At 49.4% G+C, this 23791-nt stretch overlaps 1 protein-coding gene across 1 annotated transcript; it reads right to left on the bottom strand.

The window, feature by feature from the left end:
• Positions 1-4884: 4884 nt before the first annotated feature.
• On the bottom strand, positions 4885-22044 carry NELFB (negative elongation factor complex member B). The gene is made up of 13 exons (XM_075906049.2): positions 21883-22044; positions 21069-21232; positions 20774-20873; positions 19578-19808; positions 16351-16536; positions 15475-15587; positions 14833-14935; positions 13039-13134; positions 11296-11438; positions 8391-8497; positions 6632-6773; positions 5626-5734; positions 4885-5400 (listed from the first exon to the last, which is right to left on the bottom strand). Exons 1-13 carry the CDS (start codon positions 21982-21984, stop codon positions 5263-5265), a joined length of 1734 nt encoding a protein of 577 aa, XP_075762164.1. The 5' UTR covers positions 21985-22044; the 3' UTR covers positions 4885-5262.
• Positions 22045-23791: the final 1747 nt, after the last annotated feature.

Here is a 23791-nt window from a genome sequence, read left to right as displayed (position 1 = left end):
GCCAATGCCTCTTTACATAAGAACACAAGAATGGCCACACTGGGTCAGACCAAAGAGCCATTCAGCCCAGTGTCCTGTCGGCCGACAGTGGCCAATGCCAGGTGCCCCAGAGGGAGTGAACCAAACAGGTAATGATCAAGTGATCCCTCTCCTGCCATCCATCTCCATCCTCCGACAAACAGAGGCTTGAGATAGCCAGAATGGGTAGGAATGCTAATAGCCATTAATGAACTTAAACTCCATGAATATATCTAGTTCTCTTTTAAACCCCGTTGTAGTCCTAGCCTTTACAGCCTCCTCAGGCAAGGAGTTCCACAGGTTAACTATGTGCTGTGTGAAGAACTTCCTTTTATTTGTTTTAAACCAGCTGCTTTGGTCTTAACTACTTTGGTCTTTCACTAATACAGAAATCATAGTTTCCTGGGATCTAACAATTTTACATGGTTTGGACCCAATATTCAGCTCTTGTAAATCACATGAAACTATTCTAATTGACACTGCTTGAGCATCTGATCCTTTTATAGAAGCTGAGATGCTGATGGTGCCTCTATTTAAGGTGATTGAAAACTGTGTTATAAGACCCAGTTTTTGTTTTTTTAATAACTTTGCCAACCTCTAAGCATTCAGCTTGAAATGTTCTGTGTCCAGGGTCTGTCTCCGGCTCAGTAGTTTTTACGTTTCAGCTAAAATGGCTCAAGAATAAGGTTAGGTAAAATGTTTTGCTAATATTAAAAAAAAAAGTCTTGCAATTGTTTCATTGAGACGTTTTGGTGCCTCTGTGTTTTGAACAAGGACTTGGAATTTGGTATGGGGTATTGCCCTGCTGGCAGGGATATGACTTTTGCCATCCCCTGGGAAAAGCTGCCTAAATTTGGCCAAATTGTAAGCATTAATTAAAAACACACACACATCACACCACATTGCCCTTCCAGACTTGCCAGAATTCAGCAGTTACATTTCTGAAGACTCCATCTGCACTAGGCATGATCCAGCCTATGGCGGCAGAGGCTGATCAGGACTTTCCCTGGTTGGTGGGCACCAGAGCTGAGAGCCAGGTCTCTTGTGTCCCCATTAGGGGTATGAAGTCAGTTAAGTAGGTAACCGTGTAATTGCTGAAAATCTCCTTGGGAGAGGGGCTGCCAGCCCCTGCTGGTTCTGCTCCAGGGGAGGCGGCCGAGTTTAACCAACATCAGTAACCGATAAGCAGCAGCTTGTTGGTTAAATGATTAGTTGGTTACACTCCAGCTTCCCTAGTCCCCTGCTCCCAGACTGGAGCCCAGGATCGAGTAGAACGCTCTATGGGTGTGCAGAGAGGGGAGGGATGGAGGAGAGGGGATGCAAGAGCCAGATTGGGTAGGAGCTATGGAGGGAATCAAGCTAGAGCAGTGGGTCTCAAAACTTTTCAGCCTGTGGCCCACCCCGCTCACTGCAAACCTTTCCGTGGACCACCAGTTCCCAATGGAAATTCACCGTTCATCCCATAATTACGCCCGAGCCATTTTGCTAGCGCTGCACTAGGGAGAACGGTTCAATTTAACCAACGCAAAAGGAAATTTTAATCAAAATTAGTAAAGAGACCAAGTGCTTGAATTTTCTCAGGTTAGTTTACCAATCTCCATTTTAAATAACAGTAAAATATTAGTTTATCTCCAGCTCCAAAGGGTTCAACATTGTCTTTATTTATGGTGGGGGTGGGGAACCTGTTTTGGTCGGGGGCCACTGATGCACAGAAACATCAGTCGGGGACTACACAAATGAGAAGCAACCCCCCCCCTCCAAAAACCCCCAGCCCTCACTGATGTGGCCCCCCAACCAAGACACCTCCCTCCCCTGGCACCCCAGCCCCATGCGGGGAGGGGCAGGGAAGACAGGTTCAAGGCTTCCTATAGGCCAGATTAACTCTTCTGGGGTTAGTGGATTTTGTGGACTCAACTAGGCTGTAGGGTGGGGCTAAAAATGAGGGGTGGTGTGCAGGACAGGGCTGCCAGGGAGTGGGATAGGGAGGGGGTGAGGTCTGGGTGGGAAGTGGGGTGCAGGAGCAGGCTGGGAGTAGGGAGTCTGGCTGGGTAGGGGTGAGGTGTCTAGTGAGGGTGCAGGATCTCAGCAGGGAGGTTGCACGATGGGCTGGGGGGGGGGGGAGGTCTGGGCATGAAGGAAAGGGGAGCACTTACCTGTCTCTGCACCCCCCTCTGCTCCCAGGTACCAAGTCCCAGGCATGGCTCCCGCTGCTCCTATTGGCGGAATAGTTGGGGGAGGGGGAGTGGCAGCTCGTAGAGCTACTTCCGGCTCTGTTCTTCCCCATGAGCTGGATCCAGCAGGGAGGCTCGGGGCTCTCTCCCCCGCCCCCGAGCAGGAAGCAGGCGCTGGCACGCCACCCTCATGGGGCATGGGCCAGGAGGCGGGAGTGCCAGTGCGGGATCCCAGCTGCGGGGGGAGGAGGGGTCTGAGCTTGATCCATGGCCCACCTGCAAGGCGGCCTGGCAGTCTGAGAACCACTGTCCTACGGGTAACAGGCTGAAATGGACGGCGCAGGCGTCTCCCACTCCCACGCCCACAGGCCAGCCAGAGACGTCTTCTGGGTTGCAATCGCCGGGCTTTTTACTGAATGAGCCAGTTCCTGCCCCTAGATACAGGGCTCCAAACCTGCAGGGAGCACTTGCTTTTTTGCAGGTAGCAGGTGAGCACAGCCCAGGAATCCTTGGCTCTTCCCTCCCTTCCATACTGCCTGCCACCCTTAGACAGCCCCCTGGTTAATGAGGCTAGTAGCTCCAATTAGGGTTTGGGCTGCCCCAGCCAGCTCCAGTTAACCTCCTTCCTCGGTGCTGGCGTGACATTGCTCTGGCTCAGGGTTCCCCAGCCAGCGCCCGTTCCCCAAACCCAACCCCCGAGTGAGGCAGGGTGGCCAGCAAACAGCTGGGGCCCTGAGATGGAAGGGTGTGAGGTGGGCACTGTGGGACGTCACATGGGACCAGTATGCAGGCTGGGGCACTGTCAGTGACTTGCTCACTGGGAAACTGGCCAGAGAGCATCAGCGTCAGAGCCAGGATCTCCTCCTTGGCTGCAGTCAGCCTCAGATACCACAGCTCCTTGCTCTGGACAGAGGGCCCGGGAAGGGATGTGCCACAGGGCAGTTAGCAGGTGCAGGGGGGCACAGGTTGCAGGACCACTGGCGTAGCAGGGCTTGAGCTGCAGCCAGGGCAGGGAGCAGTCCGGTAGCAACTAGCTCTACTGCAAGACTACCCCAGAGTAACTGCCCGACCCTGGACTCTCTCAGTGCGTCAGAGGGGTTGAGACAGAGCACAGAGCATGGGACTGGAACCCGGGAGATCTGGGTTCTAGGCACAGCTCTGCCATGGACCCGCTAGCTCTCAGGTAAATCAATGCTCTGTTCCTCAGTTTCCTCACCTTTGAAATGGGGAGGAGGATTCTGGCCTCCTTTGTACCGTGCTTTAAAAGCTACTGTAGAAGAGCACTTGAGAAGGAGCAGGTGTTTTATTACAGAGCCACGTCCTGGGGCAGAAATTGAGCATGTGGCGCCTGGAATCCCATCCTGACACACTGGCACTGTCTCTCCTGCCACCCCTCAAACATAGGAGTAGCTCCCCAGAAGACACCTGCAAGGTCACCTCGTTCTCCCGCTGCAGGCTCTTCCTCTTCCTCTGCCGTTTGGTCCACAAAAAGACCTGACCGTGGTTAGGCAGCTGCCGTGCTGTGGCTGCCATTGCCCACACTGACCACTGCTTCCTTGTATAGCCAGGTCTGTCTGCTGCACCCCTGGGATGTCTCACGGCTGAGACTGCAAGCAATTCGGGGCAGGGACGGTCGTGGTGAGCCGTAGGCCCCTCGGGATATGCTGGCTCATGCAAGCCATCTCCAAGAGACTACTCACCACCGGTATGGACTGCGTTGACTTGGGTGGCCCGCTGCTCGATACAGCTAGCCTCCAAAGGGTTAGCCCACACTCGTATCTGTGTCCCATTGCTTCTCTATTGCTCTGCTTCTGTGGCGGAGAGCAACCAGAGCTCGCTCAACCAACGGTGCAAGAGTGGCAACTGTCAGGTTGGGCAGGAAAGAGCCTTAAGGGTCCCTTAGCTGGCCATGGTCTAGACTGGACTAGAAGACCTCTCCATGGCCCTTCCAGTCCTGTGATTCTTTGGATCAAAAGGGGGCATCAGGTGCTGCTGCTTTGGAGCAGGAGCTCAGTCACCAGCTGGCAACTCCACAGCTGACCCTGTTCCCACTGACTGTCCCAAGATCCCAGGTCCCAGTGATGATTGTGGTAGCCACTGCCACAGCATCAGGGTAACCTCATGGGGGAGAAAAGGGGGTGCATGGGACCGTGAGCAGGCTTCCTGGTGCAGTCGACCAGCCTGAGCCGGGTACAAATACTGAGGGGAGAGGAGCGAGGGATGGGCGGTTGAGCCAGGCTGTGACTTGGTTCTGGGAAGCTCGCCTTGGGACCAGGAAGCCTGGGGCTCCTCAAAAGGCATGTCTTCAAATTCCAGCTCCTGAGCTTCTCCAGCTCTCCTCTTCTTCCTAGCCGGGCTGCTGCCCAAGGATCGGGAGGGCTGCCAATTACTGGCTGCCATGCAAAAGCTGGGGCTCCGGTTGCTGAACAGCCAGCCCCTGACATCAGATGTAGGTGTCCCGCAACTATGCCAACCCTACGTCTGAGAGTGAGCAACAACCCCAGCGAGGGATCTGGAACTGATCTCCTCTTCCCCTGGCCGCAGGGTGACCTGCCAGCAGGTATGCACAGCACTCGTCTTCAGAAAGACGCACTGCACCGAGTTTGAACAATGGATAAAGTCTGCAGCCTTGTTCCCGTTTGGGGAGAACCGTCGCTCAGCTTTAAAACCCAATGAAGCAAAGTGGGGCAAAGAGAAACTGCTCAGACTTTAGGGGATGATGCCCTCTGCCCGATTACACAAGCCAGGTTTTACTGCCCTAGAAAACTGTACATCTAAACACACAAGAAGATACAAAGCTTATAAAAATAAGACTTGTCTTTTGAAAAAAACCTACAAGCGGAGTAGTCACAAAAAGCCGCCAGGCTCTCCTTACGCAACAGGACCCTGTGCAATACCCTGCCTACCGAGCCTCCTAGCCCACAACGTCTGACCTGCTTCCGTTAGAGCTTCAATGGCTTTGGGTTAGTTTCCTCCTGGCAGCCAGAGACACTTAGCAGAGCATTGAAACGCCTTCACGTGGTAGTGCCCCAAGATTCGTTTCTCTGTCATCTCAGAGCCCTGCTCACATGGCTCAGAGCGAGGCTGGGGTGGGCACGGTGGGTAAAGTCAGTTCCATGGATGGAGTCTCAACCACCTGGGCTGGACTGGGTTTGCGAAGCTCCAGTTTCTCGCTCAGCTGGTTGTAAAGCTCCTTCACAGCATCGCCGCTCTGCGGAATGAGTGTTGGGGAAAACCAAAGAAAGAGTCACACTTCAGTCTAGAAGGAACACTAAGCACTAGGACCCTGGGCGTGTTTCGGCACAGAGCAGAGTGCAAAGAGGAGGTGATGCTATAATGAAGCCAATACTCCGTACTCCTTGGGCACAGGCTCTGGTAAGCAGCTTCATGGAATGCAGCCGCCTTCATGTGCAATTACTTTTGTGACCCTTCTTACCTGCTTGGTAGGTTCCAAAGCTTTCTGGAGCGACTCTAATTTTGTAGGTGCCACTTTGTGATGCAGGTGAAGTAGCAATCTTAGCATGTGTCTGTGGACATTCTCTTTTCTGTGAAGAGCAATTGCAAAGTGATGAAATCAATATCTGTAACTGTCATACTTGGGAGAGAAAGTTACGGCTACGTCAGAGCAGTGTCTGGGGGCTGAAGCTGTGGGAGCTTTGTTTTTATCAACAATGCTGAAGTTGTAAACGAGCGGCTTCTACGCAAGAGCCTATGCTTCTATAGCAGTGGTCCCCAACGTTATAGGGCTCCCGGGCGCCTGGGGGCGGGGCCGCTCATGCGCCACGCGTACGGGGCCGCTCACAGGCCATGCGCCTGGGGGCAGGGACAAACATGTGCCGCACACCTGGGACCAGGGCCGGCACCGGCATGTGCTGCGACCCTGGGCAGGGGCCGCCCAGGTGCCGCATGCACGGGGCCGGCACCGGCATGCACCGCAACCCCAGGGCAGGCGCTGCCCATGCGCCCGGGGCTGGCACCTGCCGCACGCCATGGGGGGGGGGGGGGGGGGGGGCCAGCCCAGATTGCTCTGCAGGCACCGCATTGGGGACCACTGTTCTATAGGCTTCCAAGGAATTCATATGATCATTTAGAACTAGTAAGAGGTTCTCTCTGCGCATTTACAAATGATAGAGCTGAAATTAAAGCTAACTGTAAAGCAGAAATGTGATCTGCTACTGTGCTGTAAGGAGAATGTTTCCCTACTGCACTTCTCAATAACGATTTAGGGCTTGCACAATCATTTATAAGCCACACATTGTGTTTCGTGTGACCGTACTGCTGCAAAACTGGTTGCAAAGAAAAAAGCATCCCAGCAGTTAACAGCCTTCCCCATCTGAGGGGGGTGAAGAATCTGCAGACAAGCTAAACAATGGCTCAGAGAGGTGTGAACCGCCCCATTCATCTTGTAACTATCCTGCTTTCTGAAGAAGGCTGCCAGTTACCTTGAGCAGGCAGTGAGGAAGAAGCCATCAAAGAGACTGGTGCAGAAGTCCTCCAGTGCAAACTCATCAGCCAGCAACGTGAGGTTACCCGTGAGCAGATGCAGGAAAATGTCACTGAAGGCCAGGTCGCTGAACGTCTCGACTGCACAAGACGAGGGACAGGACTAATATACGGGCAAGCACTTGCCTGAAAGCTTTCCCATGTGTGACGCAGTGTTGGTACCTTGCTGGTTGCTGGGCTTGGGCTGTAGGTGACCCCCACTGGTACCACGGCCCAGCAGAGTAGCTGATGGGACAAGGAGGTAACCTATTCGACCGGTTACCTCCCATGGAGAGGAACAAAGGAAGGTGGAATGCCGCCCCTGGCTGGGGGGCAGGGCTGGAAGTGAGTGGGTTAGTTTCGGTCTGGGAAGCAGGGGAGAAGGAGCTAGGGAGGGGGGCTGGGATTGTAGGGCCAGCCACCCCCTATCTCAAGGGGGGCACTGAGGCCTCCTAGCCCCAGTTCCTGTAACCAGATTCCATCTATGCTGTGCTATATCCTGGAGAAGCAATAAACACCCTCTATTCTACTGGCTGGTGGAGTCTGTTCGTGCCACTACAGGGGTGCAGGAGACGGGGAACCCCGACATGCCATCATACAATGTTAGTGGAAGGTGAGCCCGCTGAAAAAGTTGTGTGCGCCTTGCTGACTGACCACTGCAGGTGGTTCGCTGCCCAAGATCCCTGTAAGCTGTGCAGCTGCACATGGAGCAGCCTACGCACCGCCCAGGTGTCAGAGAACCCAGGCCCAGCAGACCTGCCACGGCTGGGGAGAGGAACCTCGCCCGGCTCCCAACCTGCTGCAGCCATGGGCCCCTCTCCAGCCCCCACCTAGCTTAGTGCCCAAGCTGCTGTGGCTGGGAGACAGGCATCCTTTCCGGTAGCGGGGAGAGGCTCCTCTAGCCCAGTGCTGCTGCAGGGGGAATCCTCCCTCCCCACCGTAGTGCTGGCGCAGACTGCACCCTAAGCCCCTCATCCTCAGCCCTGCTCCCGAGCCTGCACTCCCAGCCAGAGCCCTCATCCCCCCCGCCCCACACACAGACTCTGCCCCAGCCCTGAGCCCCCGCATGCATTTCCAACTCCTGGGCCCCACCGTCACCACGTGAATTCTGTTACGTGCACCAATACGCAGGCGATGTGTCTCCCATCACTTCCATAGCGGTGCACATAACAAAATTCCTTCCGCACGCCTGTGGGAAGGACGAGAGGGAACACTGCTCCCTCCCCCACTTAGATATAAAGGGAGGCGAGAAAGAACCCAGAACGCTGGGCTGAGCCGTCACTGAAGGAGAATTCTGGGAGCAGCTAAGCCTCGGCTAGCTACTGTGTTGTTTCCTTGCGAGTTCTTTTGGTGGGTCAAATGGAAAGTTTTGCTCCATTGCAAATTCTGGGGACTGTTTAAAGCAGGCTTCCTGCTCAGAGAAACAACGTATCTTCCCGCGTTATTCTGACCAGCCCAGCACATTGCTAGTTCAGCGCCTTTCATCGGCAGAATTACAAACATAACCTCCCAGAATTCCTGCTCAGTAGGAAAACCCCACTTCTGTCAGTACGTAAACTCAGGGATTGGCATTCTCATGCAGTGAATCACTAGCAGAGCTGAAACTAGAATCCAAGAGATGTCGACACGATCCAACCCTCCCCCCCCTCCCGACCCCTTATTTTCTGCCTCCTATATGTGACAAGTGGGTACAAAATGTAAGAGGAAAACAAGACTCACCTAGTGCGGGCAGGAGCCGGAGGAAAGCATTCTTGTTCCTCTGTTTAGTTATGTGAAGTATGTAGTAAAGCCCAACCTCACAGGCTATTCTGTGCTCCTGGAGGAATCTGTTATGGCAACATTTCTTAATCAGTAGAACAAGAACCCCCTCACTAAAGAGAACCTTATAAAGACGGGCCCACAACTGGGAACTGAGAGAGAAAAGGAAGCAGGGAAACAGCTAACCTCAAGTCTTGGGTGAAGTGGCAGCTAAGAGCTCCTATTGAGATCTATGAGAGCTGCCAGGGCCCAAAGAAATAATTGTTCACCAAACACGGCTTACTTTCTAATCATCATCTCTAAAGGAACAGTTAAGAAGAGAAAGGAACCTTCAGGACCAACCTGAACACAATAGAAAATCGGATTCTGCTTTGTTTTACAGTTTAGATGCCTATTCTGGCACAAAATTGCAGCAATTGTGATCATAACTGGAAGTGGTACTTCAACAAGAAGTGCACTGAAAATAAGTGTAAGGTCTGAACACGACTCAGCAAAGGTTTTGCAAAGAGACACACGAAGTTTCTTTTTTAACCCCAAAACCTTTTTCAAAGTTTCTCTTTGAAATCCCAAAGTCCTCTCATCGCACAAAAGCATCTTATTTCTAGTAGCACATGTGAAGGTGTTCATTTTCTTGCTGAGTAATGGTGAGCAGTCCAAATGCACTTAAATTCAATAAAACCATGAAAGCAGCCACTGTACTCTGCTTGTGAAGGACACACAAATGTCTCCTTAATTTGAAAACAACACACCCCTTCGTTATTTGCTATACACAGACTGAAATGAAGTGTCAAAGCAAGAAACATTAATGTGAGGGCCCACCTCCTAGGGATGTTAAATTGCAAGTAACTGACTTATCGAATAGTTGATGCATTTTGCATCGACTATTTGATAGGGCGTCTTCACCTCTGAAGTGTAGAAACAGTCTTAGGGCTGCTGCTACACTTTATAGGTGAAAGCACCGTGTGGAGCCCAGGGTCAGCTGGGGACACCCCCGCTGAGCCCGGGCTCTGTGCAATGCTGTTGCTTTGAAACGCCGTGTGCAGCTGGGGACACCCCAGCTGACCCCGGGCTGCATGCGGGGTTTCAAAGTGGCAGCGCCATGTAGAGCCTGGGGTCTGGCTCCAGGCATCAAGCGGCGCTGTCACTTTGAAGTACTCCCTCTTTCCTCCTCCCCCTTGCTGCCTCATTCTGATAGAGGCAGCAAAGGGAGGGAAGTGACTAGACGACAAGCTTAACTATCTGATAAGCATTTGCTTGTCGATTAGTCCTTCACATCCCTACCACCTCCACAGACCAGGCCAATATAAAAGTCAAGAGTAAGAAATACCACTCCACACTAATTGCTTCAATATTTTCCAATAGCGGAGATACTGAACTTTGTGAAGGGATGACAGACTTTGCTTCCTTGAAAATAGGGGCAAACCAACTTGTGCTGAGTTTCAAAACAGTGTTCATGATCAGACACTCACACCTCTCTAAGGCTCTGTCTACACTCCAGGGTTTTTGCACAAGAAACTTTTTGCGGAAGAGATCGTCCGCAAAAACGCCTTGCACAAAAGCGTGTCCATACTTCTAAAGCGATGTGCTTTTGCCTAAGAGCGTCCACACTGCATGGACACTCTTCTGCAAGGAAGTTCTGATGGCTATTCACCTGTGCTTTTTCTGATAGGCTCTTTTTGTGCAAGAAACCCCTGTTGATCATCCGCACACATCTTTTTGCGCAAGAGTTCTTGTGCAAAAAGGAGTTATTCCTCGTAGAAAGAGGTATACCTACACTGCAAAAAGCCCTCTGTTCTTGCACAAAAATGCACTTGAGATATGGACACTCCAGGGGTTTTTGCGCAAAAACCCTGTAGGGTAAACATAGCCTAAATGTGTTACTGCTGAGTAGTAGCCATGTTTGTCAGTTAAAGAACTATCCTCTTTCTAACCTCTTCATGGGTAACAAACTCTTTTAACGACCGTAGCAAACCTCTTAAACTACATTCAACTCCAAACTCTCTTTAACCAACTGATGCAGCCTCTGGCTTAAGGAGCAGCAGCAATATGCTCCACAGCACATTGATTTTTAATATCAGCTCTGTCTACAACAAACTCTCTTTGGTATGGTCCATGAAGAAATAACTGAGGCCAAAGGCACCAAGACAATATTATTCTATTCTCTTAGGCCCTGATTCCACATGTAGTACATGAGTAGCCTCACTGGCTATAAAGTCCTTTGCTGAATAAGGGCCTGGGTATTTTGTTCTTTTTCCTATGCAGCTGTCTTTCGATCGGAGTCCTGGAGAAAAATGCCAGTTTCTAGCTGGAGCTCAAAGACATCTGAACAGGACACCACCCTCTCTGGCTCCAAAGCAGCACCATTTCTCTCTTACTTCTTGCCAGAGACCCGCTTGGTTCTTTCTATCGACCTATTCAAGACCTGTAGTTTTACTGCTTTCTAATCAACTACTCCATTGAGAGAGCTACTTGAACAGAATGGACACTTGCAATTAGGGTTATTTTTTTTCCTTTTAATTGTGCCAGGTTGCACATAATGGGCTTCTCTATACCACAGCTTAGCTACATAAGGCTATGTATACTCTACAAATTACTTCAGTGTATCACTCAATTAATCCACATGTCTGAGCAACTAAGTTACACAAACCTAAGTGTTAGTGTGGACAGTGCTATGTTGGCAGGAGAGCATCTTCCATTGATACAGTACAGGTAGGCGTTATTGAGCTGATGAGAGATTTCTCTCCCATTGGCTTAGAGAACCTTTACCAGAAGTGGTGCAGCTGTGCTGCTGTAAGTGATGTAGTGTAGACGTAGCCTAATGCTTTGCTTTGAAAAAAGATCTAACGCACATAGGTGGATAACTTACTTGGTGAAAGTTTCAGGAATGGTGCTGGGGTAAGGAATTGGCCCTTTTTCTTCTGATGGCAGTTTCTGATCTACGTTGAATGTATAGTCATCCACCACAAAAGACATCAGCATCGGCAAGAACTTGGTGATCAACTCATGTTCCTTAGAGGTGGGGAAAAAAACCCATTGTAATACTAAAAAAAAAATTCAGTGTGTGTGTGTCATTTTCCCTCCAAGAATCTCAAAGTGTTTAAGTGACCATGTAATATACCCATCACAGCTAGAAAAACTAAGGTACACAATTTGCCCATGGCCACAGGGCAAACCAATGGTACATAGGAACATAAAACATGGTATCCAGACACCAAGTTCCTTCTCTAATCAGTGACTTCTCTTTTCACGTCCTTCAGTAGAACATAAGGAGTTAATCAGAAAACTATCCTTCAGTTTATACACAAAAACACTATTGGACGAATGTTTTGATTTAACGTAATTACCCCGTGATACACAGATCCCATGTAGGCACCTTATCTTATACTGTTGCAAGCACTGGACACAGAGGGTTTTGGTAAGGACAGAGTGGTATGCTAATGAGTACAAATCATCTTATTAATTCCTTGACAGAATATTAACTATTGCACACTGAGTCCTGCTCCCCTGAGGAGTGCCGGGGAAGTTCACGCTCATTTCCTCTCTTCCCACAGCAGGTAAAAATTACTTATTTTGTATCAAACTGAAACAACAGGAAGCGAGAGCTTATGGAACCACAAAGCTCATTAAAAAATGAGGCAAATTGTGGCACTCTCTCTATATAGTGCTAGCAGGTGAAGAAGGAACCTTACAACTAATGTAAGTCAAGGTTCTGTTGAAGGTCATAATTACCTAATCACATTAGTATGGGACTATTAATGCATAAGCACTTCGGGGTGCTGGAACAATTTGTATAGTGGGAGGTGCTGAGAATCACTGAGCAAAACTGTAACCCCTGTATAGGGTGGAAACCATTTCAAGGCAGGTGGTGCAGGAGCACCGCTCATTCCAACCCTATGGAAAATGTATATCGCTGAGGTAGATGGGCAGTCAGCTAGAGGTGTATCTATTCCGTGTCTTATCAAACCCCGGGGAAGTACTGCACTACCATGCAGCACAGAAGAGAAACAGCAATGACATTTTTGCAGTTCTGCTTACATCCTGTCTTACTGCCCAGTATTATGGTTACCCTCTCTTCTGTAGATAGTGGAATACAACTTCTCCCAGAGCTGCCACATCTGTTCAGAAAGCAGGCCAGGAGAAAGTGAGGGGAGGGTAGCTTGAGTGATCCAAAATGCACTTTCCAGGGGTTGACTGTGATAGCTCCACAGCGCTGCTATCACAACGTTAGGGAGGCAGAAGTGATAACGCAACAAGCTGCCATTAGAGTTTAGGGCTAGCCCCAGCAATACTATTTGCACATTCGTTCTGATCCAGTCTCACTATTTGGGTGGCAATCCCAGGAGTTATAAGTCATTAGCACAGAGTTTGATTTAAACAAGTTACAGCCCAGCTGTTCAAGATTAGAAAAAAGGGTGCACGTAGGCAAACTTTATAAGAGCACCCACTGGTGTACACTCAACCCCTAATGGTGCATGCCAATGCAAAGTATCATCTGTACAAACAGGATGTTTCTATGTGTATTAGAGGCATTTGAAAAAGCTGGTCCCATGGATTATTTAAAAGTGGAAGATGAAGAAATCAATGAGGAAACACTCTTCAAGAAGCTTACCATTTTAGGCTCCCTGAAGACTTGACTGTCGATCATGTCCCAGGCGCCTTGTCCCAGAGACAGCATCCTAAGCAGCAGCAAGAGATCAGGGCTTTCCTGGAAATTCATATGAAAAGTTATGTTCTCCTTCGATTCCCTACATGTTGGAGATTTTTTTGGCTGTAGTTTATATTCAGTGGTATTCCTGGATTCAGAGGCATTATCTAGAGACGTTAGATGACAGAAGATTGATAGAGCTGTCAATTGGTATGATTACCAAAATAACGAATGATAGCTCAGAGGGCCCCAAACAGCTGCAAACGCTACAGAACAGAAACACCTCAGGGTAACCTTGTATAGCGTGCTTGGAGATGTTAAGGCAATTGGCAACTGAGCGTGCGAGACACTTTTTAAAACAATTCGACATAATACAACACCATACCCGGCAGAAAGAAACTACACACATTTGTAAGTAAATATCCAGTATTGAGTGTGTAACAATAATGGCCTTACAATTACATAGTACGATGGAGCTTAAAATGATAAAAAGACATTATTTGACAATAAACGAAGCAGCCCAAAGGATGAAATATTGGAAGTGAGCTTTGTATAGTTCCCATCCTAACATCTGAGTCCTGAACCACCCGAGGCAAAGAATCTCATCCTTGTTGCAAAGCCTGTGAGTACGCTTTTCATAGCAGAAAACCTGAGGATCCAACCTGCCGACTACATACTAAGTCCTTCCTAGGACTACACCTTGGCTACGTGACAACCAACATTCCTAACGCAGTGCTGCCCCCCTGCCCCAGGAACTGTCAGCAGCCAGACACAGCATTACAGAGAGCTGCCTCCCAACACTATTTAGTGCATAATCATCTTCTGTGTGTGGCTGACATACATGTAGAGAAACAACTATAATTTGACATTCACATGGCTCAGTAAAGTGTACAATAGAAAACTCTTTCTCCAGTTACATCATTCAGTAGGAATTGTCTTTATTATATCCCCCAAATCCAGCAATGGGCAACCGAGGCTAGCGAGTGAGCCACATGAATGGCCTCCTCCATCTCAGCGGCTGCAAAACTGTTGCAACCAAGATGGTCTCCCAGAATAAGGTAGTTTTGCTAACTGCACTCGGTAACCTATGCTTCGCAGGCTGTGCCGACTGATAGCAGCGCTTTGATTGGCTGCAGAGGAAACGTCTGGCTGTCCCACTCAATGTTGTGTGCAAGCAGCATGCACCTCACTTCACCTGCCTTTGCTGATGTGACATGCATGTTGCCTTAGTAATATCGGTAGGAAAAAAACCTATGCGGATGGAAACCGCAATTTGGGCAAAGGTAAACAACATGTTTCATAAGCCACATGTAGAACCCCGACAGGCCGCAAGTTGCCCACCACTGCCCGAACCCCACTCAGATGAAAAGCCAGACACTAGAACAGTTTGGCACAGGGAGTAAAGGGAGCAACTGTGGCAGGAATGTAAGTAGGCAGTAAACAGTTGCCTGAAGGATACATAATTAGAAGAGCATGAATCTAATAGTAAGAAATGCTGAGGGGATACTGCCAACTTGAAAATCATATTTGTTTAAAAACTGTAAACCTACCGTGATTGCATGCAACTCCTACAATTACTACAAATGAAAGAAATTAGAATGAAGTGTATGTTTCTCCTCTTTTTCGGTTTACTTGTGCATTTGATAGCAGTCTCATTGTTTCTCCTGCAATGTAAAGCATCTCCCTTGCTGAAAAATGCGGTCTCATTATAACCAGAACAAGGTTCATTTGTAATCTGTGCAGGTTTCTCAGACTTACCCTGGGTAAAGTGTCTTGCCCAATCAGCTCTTGCAGATGACGTATGGTACTCAGAGCTAAGGTATTAATGGCAAAGGGATCACACAAGATCATTGATAAATCCCTGAAAGTAAACAGAATCACAAATGAATTTTATATATGCTAACGAACACCCAAAGCCCAACCCCACACCCAGCCATAAACTATCTGCTACTCAAGAAAGTGTCTGTATTGCAACAAAAACTTTGGTCCTGTCCATTTGTTGTTGTTCAATCTATCAAATCTAAGATACATTGAGGCTATATATATAGTATCTTTAAAGGGACAGTGCCCAATTAAAAACTTATGAGGGAAGGAAGACAAGCAGCAAAAACGAAAATGATAAAAGCTAATCAGTATTATGTTTCTGCCTTTGATCAATAATTAGATGCTTAAAACTGGCCAGAGTCCTACCTGATGTAAAAATCCCTTTGGCTTTTATTTTACAGGATCCAGAGTTACTACTCAGGGATGAAATAAACCTGTAATCTTACTAAGAAGGACCGTGTAATGATTGGTTTTGTTACCAGGCACTTGTGGGGAATTAACAACTGAAGTAACTCATCCATGTAGGATAACACAAGCATCGCTCTCAACTCAATTTTATGAGCCTGTACTGCTCACCCCAATACTTGTTCTTGTCCTTTCTTCACACCATCCAGAAACCCTTGCAGCTCCCGAGCTCTTTTGTTGTCCACAAACTTCTCCCGAATGCAGGCGTCTAGGCACCAGGTGAACTGCAAAGAAAAGGAACTTTCTTAACACACCCATGGCATCTCCTTTTAGCCAGCATTCAAATATATAAATCACCTCAAGGTTTCACTATCATACCGTTCACTTGATATTTAATTAAATACCCCTGCATACATCTTTCCTCCCTGCCCAGACCCCACCATGCCCTCCCTGGTCCAGCAAAATCTTTAATCCAGCATACCATTTCCCAGAGTTGTCAGATTAAAGAGGTTCAAATGTATAACCAGGACCTAAGTGCAGAGAACAGAATGCAACTGCATGTAGAGAGGATAAGTAACTTAATTCACGTGACAAATTGCATCCTATCACTAAATAGGACAGAAAATCTCCTACATTTTTATTATTATTTTAATACTTTTTATACATCAAGAGCCACAGCATTTCACAAACTGGTAAAATGCAACCACTTCTGGGCAAAGAGCATCAGCTTGTGCATAGTCCTATGCAAACAGGGAGGAGAAGGAATTGTTGGGCAAAAACATTGGGGCAAACCAGTGGCATGAACTTTGTTTTTGGTAGCATCCATGTAGATCAGATAGCACATTGTTTTTTGAGACTTCATACCAAGCACATGACCAATGTAACCACCAACGGCTTAGTTAGTGCTGCTGGGATTTGAACCGTATTCTGTGCCTGGAGATAATATCCTCTCTGGGTTATTGACCTTCAAGGCAACACGTACAAATGAGAGCAGCTCAGACTGAAAATCCCAAAGTACTACTTCTGCCTGGTCCATCTATTCGTTACCTTGTGACAGGGATCAACAGTACAGATCTCACTGATGTCCAGGTCATGCAGCGACATCAGGAGCTCTGCCCGTAGTGTGCAGTAATGGACATTTCTGGTCCGAAGGAATAAGGTTCTTAGGAACTGTAGCACCATGTCATACAGCTTCACATTCTTCCCAATCATCTGAGTCAGCTTCTGAACCACCTAAAGCCCAAATGGAAAAACACACGCTTAGTGCCAAAGGATAATCCAATACGACAGCTTCAAAGCCACATTATTATTTGTCCCCTCAGTTGTGGAATGCCTGAACCAAAACATACAGCTTTAAAGGACATTTCATACAAAGAACTTTTCAGCATTTCAACTCCATTTGTGCTTTAATAGATTTTTGTCTAGACCTTAGTAATTGCAATCTGACCTGTTACACCAAATATGCCGATAGAAATTGCTTTTACTGGAAATGTGATCTTAGAGTTGTATATGGACATCTAGCACTACAGTTCCAGAGCACCCAACATGGAAAATCAAAAGTAATAACAAAATGCCTCGGGGACTTCAGAGTCTCTGGAATTTTTCCCTTTTTTAAGTTAAAAAATGATGCTTGGAGCAAAGATTTTGGATTTTTTTGAACATTTTAATAACACGTGTAAAGTAAGTGTGTCAAAAAGTCCCATTGCAACAGACACGATACAATTACCCAGGAAAGCACAGTCCCTGCCCTGAAGAATTTACAATGTAGTTTAAGACAAGCTAATGAGGGTAGCATACAACAGGAAGGAAGAGAGGCTGGGGTGAGGGTAGCATTCAGAAGCTCACACTATTCAACAGGCTAGCCACATACACAGCTTTTGACGATTCTTTTCACTTTTATTGTTGAACTATTGCTATTTTCTGTAAAAACAGAATAGAAGTGTAAAACCCACAAGCCCTGATTTAACCATGAAAGGTTACACACACACACACACACACACACACACACACACACACACACCCCCTAGAAGACTTATCCAGTGTTGCTCGGGTCCTTATCTGGAAAATGAAAGTGTCCGCGCTTCATTTAAATCATTGCTGGGGGGGGGGGGGGGGGGCAATACCCAGCCTGCCCTGGGGAGAAAGGACTATCCCAGCCCTCTCTCACTGCAGCAGCTTGGTGCCAGGTGAGAAGTGCCTCTCCATAACTGTCACAGCTCCATGGAGCACAGCCAGGGTAGAGGTACATGTCCCCCAGCTAAGGCAGATCCTGGTTCCTCGGCCCCCTGGGAATGCAGCAAACTGTGCACTTTCTTCTCACCTCCGGATGAAGGGGAACAGTCAGCAATGTTCCCCTACAAATGGCGGAGGGGAAGTTGGGACAGTCCTGGATGGGAAGGGGCATGTACCCCCAGGAACCCCTTTCACCTGCCTCCTTTCTATATGGCAGCGTTTCCCAAACTATGGGCCGCGGCCTGTCTCAGCATGGCTGCCGGGAGGGGAGGGGAGCGGGGGGGGGGGGAGGGGGAGAGGAGGAGGAACTGGCCGCCGGGAAGCAGTGCTGGGGGCAGCGGGCCTGTCCCAGTGGAGATCCGGATGGGTGGCCAAAGCAGGGCTGGGAGCGGCGGGGCTGTCCCACGGAGATCCGAGAGGGTGGGCAGCAAAAGCAGGGTTGGGGGCAGCAGGGCTGTGCCATGGAGATGCAGGTGGTGAAAGTGGTTTTCTTTTCCAGACAAAACCTTAAAATACCAGACTGTCCGGTACAAAACTGGACACCTGGCAACCCTACCCCTCCTTGCACTCTCCCTCCTAGCCAGATACCCCACCCCCAATCTGCTCCTGCTCCCGCCTCCTGAAGTGCTCATGTGGCGCCGGGACCCCCAAACCCTGGCCCAGGCTGGGTGGAGGATGCAGCCGGGCAAAACACTGAAAATGTATTCATTTTTCATTCTTTTTTTTAAATATGCGTTTATATTTTTGGGCTGCAAAAGACAGTTCTGAAAAAAAACTGGGTTCCAACTAAAGTAAAAAGTTTGGGAACCCCTGGTCTAGCCAGCTTTCTATCCATCTTACAGTCCATTTATCCAATCCATATTCCCTTAACTTGCTGGCAAGAATATTGTGGGTCACTGTATCAAAAGCTTTGCTAACACTGGCACTGGGAGCTTTGGGAGGACTAGAAACAACTTATTTGAATATTCATCATTTGCTTATTGAATATGCAAATGTTTTATCGGTCCTCTAAAAGCTCGTGAATGGATTTACTGGTCCCTGTGTCAAAAAGTTTGGGAACCCCTGCTATATGGTATTATGAAAAGCCATCCTATTCCAGGAACATCCCACTTTCCTGGCACAACCAAACCCTGACCTTACTTTAAATTATGAGAAGAGGAAACAATATTCCAAATTTGGTAGTCCAAGCTCTTACCGTTTAGGAGGAGTTCTTGAACAAACAAACAGATTCACGGACAAACTCTCTCAAATATACAGTAGATAAAGCTGGGCGTTGTATTAAATCCCAGACTGATAGAACGAGGAAAAAATATTAATTACACATTTTGCTTAGCAATTTAAATGTTACTTTAAAAAATCTGCTTAAACAAAAGATTAACCTATTAGAATGGCACCTAGTGACATAAAGTAACACAATTATAACAACATTGAGCTTTATGTTTAATTTATTAAATATAAAATTAGCCTGTTTATTTTAGGGATGTAAATGGTTAACCAGTGGGGGCCGGAGCAGCTTCCCACCTGCCATGGGTGGGGGGCTGCTCCAGCTCCGCAGGGCCTGCTGTGGGTAGGTGGTACTCTAGCCCAGCCGGAGCAGCCCCTGTTGGCAGAAGGCTTGACCAAGGCTCACTACAGGCAGGAAGTTCCAGCCCAGCAGGGGCAGTCCCAGTCTGCAGCGGGGGGGGGGGGGGCATTCCAGCACAGGCAGTGATAGGTGGGCAGCTGCTCACCCCCGCAACTGCCCTCCCCATTAATCGGTTAACTGGTTAAACATTACTTTTAACCAGTTAACTAATTAAAAATGGGCTTTGATATCCCTAGTTTATTTCATTAAGACTTGTTTAAAGAAGATAAACTGACACTAAGTAACTAGCCAAAATATTTACATAGCTTTTTCCAGGTGGTAGCAAAGTTTCAAGGCCAGATGGATGCTCAATTCTCTGATAATACTGGCAGGATAGGAACCCAATATGCTCCCTTTTCAAAGACAGAGATTGGAGAATCCTGTTCCAAATTTCACTGTAAGTTCTCCCTGTTCTTACCTCTCCCTGACGTCTCGTTTTTGGAGAGGGACTGAAGAAGTTGTGCAAGACAGAGAGATCACTACTGAAGAGAGTGTTTTCTTTTTCCAGGATGTACTGTTTTAGCAATGGGGACACCTCATCACCGAACAGAGCTTGGTTATCCTGCCAGATCTGGCGCTTCACCTCCACGGCACATGCTTTGTATAAATCCTTATCTGCCATCACTAACTTCAGTTTCTTTTCAGGGACCTATGAACAACAGTGCAGAGTCAGGAAAAAGTTTAGCTAGGGGTTCACCAGTCAGACTGTTAAAATGGTAGGTAGTTAACTACTGGAAAGATCGACATCACAGCCTTGAACTGGCCAGTAACTTCTATAGCCAGTGCAATTAAAACATAAGGAAACAGCAGAGACCCTTCTTTTATGATCCTGCCCCTCCAAAAGGATCCTGATTTTAAAGTATTTAGCTTTCGAGATAAAGCATTACATTTTTCTTCAGTTAGTTTTACAACAAATATCTTCCCCTATTAAAAAAGGAAGAACAGCATTCTACAGTGACGGTTCAAAGCTCTACAAAGTACAAAGCACTAGCAGAGGTTTTGAATAGGGATGAGAGTTTAATCAATTAACCCGTAAACTTTTAAATTGATGCTTATCAGTTAATCTCAGCCAACTCCCAGGGAGTCCTCTTCAATGTGGCAAGGCAGCAAAACCTCCTGCCTGGTTAACATATTACATGATTTTTAACATCCCTAGTTTTGAAGCGATTATATTAAGGATACTTAGTGCCTTACATGAAGGGTTGTTTCCTTTTATGTGCCCTTTCCCAGAAATATTGCCCTTTACAAAAAAAAAATCTAGCTTTAAAATTTAAGCTATATAATTTACTAGGTCATCCTTAAAATGTCCCACTTGCCGTTTAAATCAGTTATGAAAAAGCCCCCTACCACTGAGTTCAATCTATTTTTCAGAAGGATGAGGGAGGACAGGCACATTTTAAAAACAGAAAAACACACTTCTCTCTCTAATTCATTTATAAAGTATGAAATGCTTTTTAAACTACATTAAAATTAACTGATATGAGAATCAAAGTGCAAGCCAAAATCTCTACCAGTGAATGATTAACTGAAGAGTTTGCAAATGTGCCACACAGCCCAGCTAACAGCAGAAAGTAAAAGGGACTGTTGTAACCAGGAGATATAAGGAGATTTTACCTTGGGAAGGTGTTTCATGACACACATCACCACAGGCTGTATAGATGGCATCTTGACCAAGGAAAAACATTTTTCCAGCAGATCCTCTAGCTTTTTGTATCTGGAAACATGCAAGCAAGAAAAGTTGCAAGGTAAAGTTTTTAAAACCCCCGAGTCACTTAAGGTCTTAAGTGCTTGAATTGCTTTTGAAAATGGGACTTAAGCACTTAAGTTTTTTTAAAAAACTTTACCTTCCATGATTTTGCAATTAATTTCTAATGATGAGTAATATGCAGCAACAAGATCAGTAACACACCTTTCCTCAACTTTTCCTTCCGAGGCAATGGCTGAAACTCTCTCTAGCAGTTTCTCCCTCAGCTCATCAAATACAGACTGATGAAATTCCAACCTAGGAGTGCCGTGGAGGTCCAAGAATGGCAGAGCAGACTGGAGAGAGGGCAGGAGGACTCCATTTTCTGTCTAGCAAAACAAACACCATAAGAGTCCTAAGTTTTGGATTAAACACAAATTCCTGGCTGGCAATAAAACAGAGTGCCTGCCGAGAGGAACAAAGCTTCCTTCTCACATTTCAGCCTGGGTGACGCTGCTAAAAACAAAAGCTGTTTGCAAAACAGCTAAATCCTGACCGGTTGGGGGGGGGGGGGGGGAGAGGCTCCCTTCCTTTTTAATGGTGGTAGAGATGCAGCCCTTAGTCTGGTGCAGCTGGAACAAAAGGCAGGACCAGGCAGCGCTTTAAAGACTAACAAGATGGTTTATTAGGAGATGTACCAGGGCATCAGCTCGGTAACACCCCCCCAGTGCCCCCCCTTCGCCAGAGCCATGGGGGGAGGGGGGACACGCCCCGCCCCAAGGAGGGAGTCGCTTGCGCGGCTCAGGACCAGCCTGGGTTAGGCCGCTTCCCTGGGGGGGGGGGGCGCCTGAAGCCCTTTGTAGGAGGGTCCCGCCGCCCGCGGGGGGGGGGCGGCTCCTCACGCGGAGCCTCGGGCCCCAGACGCGCCGATCCCAGCGGGGTCTCCCTGCGAGGGGGGGGCTCTCCCATGAGCCCCCCAGTCCCCGCGCATGCGCCCTGCGCGGTCCTCGCGGCGCCGGCCTCGGCCCCCGGGCCGCACCTGGAACTGCTCGATGGCCTTGAGCGGCTCGGTGCAGTTGGTCAGCGTCTCCTTCAGGTCCTCGCCGTTGGCCACCCCCAGCTCCTGCAGCCCCGCGAACATGGCGGCGGGGCGGGTCCGTCGCCGGCCCCGGCCCCCCGGACCCCGCGGCCCCGGCGCGCAGGTTCCGGCTCGGCGGGAGGAGCCGGGCTGCGAGCGCCACAGCGACCCCTGCGGCCCGCAGCCGGCGTGGCGGCCTCCCCCCCAGCGCCCCCGTCTGCGGCCGGCCCCCTAGAGACACCCCGCGGGAATGCCGCCTCCCCGCTGCGTCCCCCACCCCGTGTGCTGCCTCCCCCCCCCCCCGAGATAGGCTTGGCAGACGGGGTTACAAAAAATACCCAACACCCCCCCCCAAAAAAAACACCGGGAAAAAATTCTGTTGGGGGGGGGGAAAGGGAGAGACCAAAGTAGTGGAGAAAAAAAAGGGCGCTGCGCCTTTAAGTGGCTCTGGTCTCAGTGCCCCCCATCCCAGTGCACTCACCCCTCCCCCAGAGCCAGGCGCCCCAGTGCCCCCCATCCCAATGCACTCACCCCTCCCCCAGAGCCAGGTGCCCCAGTGCCCCCCATCCCAATGCACTCACCCCTCCCCCAGAGCCAGGTGCCCCAGTGCCCCCCATCCCAATGCACTCACCCCTCCCCCAGAGCCAGGTGCCCCAGTGCCCCCCATCCCAATGCACTCACCCCTCCCCCAGAGCCAGGCACCCCAGTGCCCCCCATCCCAGTGCACTCACCCCTCCCCAGAGCCAGGCGCCCCAGTGCCCCCCATCCCAATGCACTCACCCCTCCCCCAGAGCCAGGTGCCCCAGTGCCCCCCATCCCAGTGCACTCACCCCTCCCCCAGAGCCAGGCACCCCAGTGCCCCCCATCCCAATGCACTCACCCCTCCCCCAGAGCCAGGCACCTCAGTGCCCCCCATCCCAATGCACTCATCCCTCCCCCAGAGCCAGGTGCCCCAGTGCCCCCCATCCCAATGCACTCACCCCTCCCCCAGAGCCAGGCACCCCAGTGCCCCCCATCCCAGTGCACTCACCCCTCCCCCAGAGCCAGGTGCCCCAGTGCCCCCCATCCCAATGCACTCATCCCTCCCCCAGAGCCAGGCACCCCAGTGCCCCCCATCCCAATGCACTCATCCCTCCCCCAGAGCCAGGTGCCCCAGTGCCCCCCCATCCCAATGCATTCACCCCTCCCCCAGAGCCAGGCGCCCTAGTGCCCCCCCATCCCAATGCACTCACCCCTCCCCCAGAGCCAGGCCCCTCACAGGCTATGTCTACACTTGTGGCTTCTTGTGCGAGTAATATGCAAATGAGGCTAAGCATACCTAATGAGCCTAATTTCGTTACACCTATTACTTTTCAGGAAGAATGGCATTGTGCAAGAGGGGTTTTTTTGCGCAAGAAGGGGCAGTGTAGATGCTCCTTCTTGCGCAAGATCTTCTTCTGAAAAAAATGGTGGCTCATTAGGTATGCAAATGAGGCTCAGCAATATTCCACGCTTAGCCTCATTTGCATATTGCTAGCACAAGAAGCCGGGAGTGTAGACATAGCCCCAGTGTCCCCCATCCTAGTGCACTCACCCCTCCCCCTGAGCCAGGCATCCCCAGCGCCAGGAGCGCTCCGCCCCAATCAAATCACACACCCCCACCTCCTCTCCTGCCGCAGAGCCAGGCACCGGAGGAACAGGATGGCCGGGTAAGGAAATCTTACTCTTATAGTCACCGCTCCTGCCGCCCAGCCTGGCTGCCTGGGTTCCCCGTGTGTAGAGGGAGGCATCACGTGGCCAGCTCCCGGGTCTCTGCTCAAAGCGTCACATGAGCTAGAGCAGCATATGCTTGCTCCCACCCCAGCCCAGTGCCCTCCTAGCATGACGCCTG

This window comes from Pelodiscus sinensis, chromosome 23 (assembly GCF_052426305.1).
Source record: "Pelodiscus sinensis isolate ZL-2025 chromosome 23, ASM5242630v1, whole genome shotgun sequence".
NCBI lineage: Eukaryota > Metazoa > Chordata > Testudines > Trionychidae > Pelodiscus > Pelodiscus sinensis.
Note: the sequence above shows the minus strand (reverse complement) of the source record. Positions and strands in the feature narration are given on the sequence as shown.

Bases quoted from the DNA above. Each gene is read 5' to 3' on its own strand.
- NELFB (XM_075906049.2), bottom strand. From the start codon at position 21,984: ATGTTCGCGGGGCTGCAGGAGCTGGGGGTGGCCAACGGCGAGGACCTG. The intron at 13,135-14,832 runs GTAAGTCTGAGA...ATGAATTTCCAG, and splicing joins GGCAAGACACTTTACCCAGG to GAAAGCCCTGATCTCTTGCT. The intron at 5,735-6,631 runs GTAACTGGCAGC...TGCTCTTCACAG, and splicing joins TTCCTCACTGCCTGCTCAAG to AAAAGAGAATGTCCACAGAC.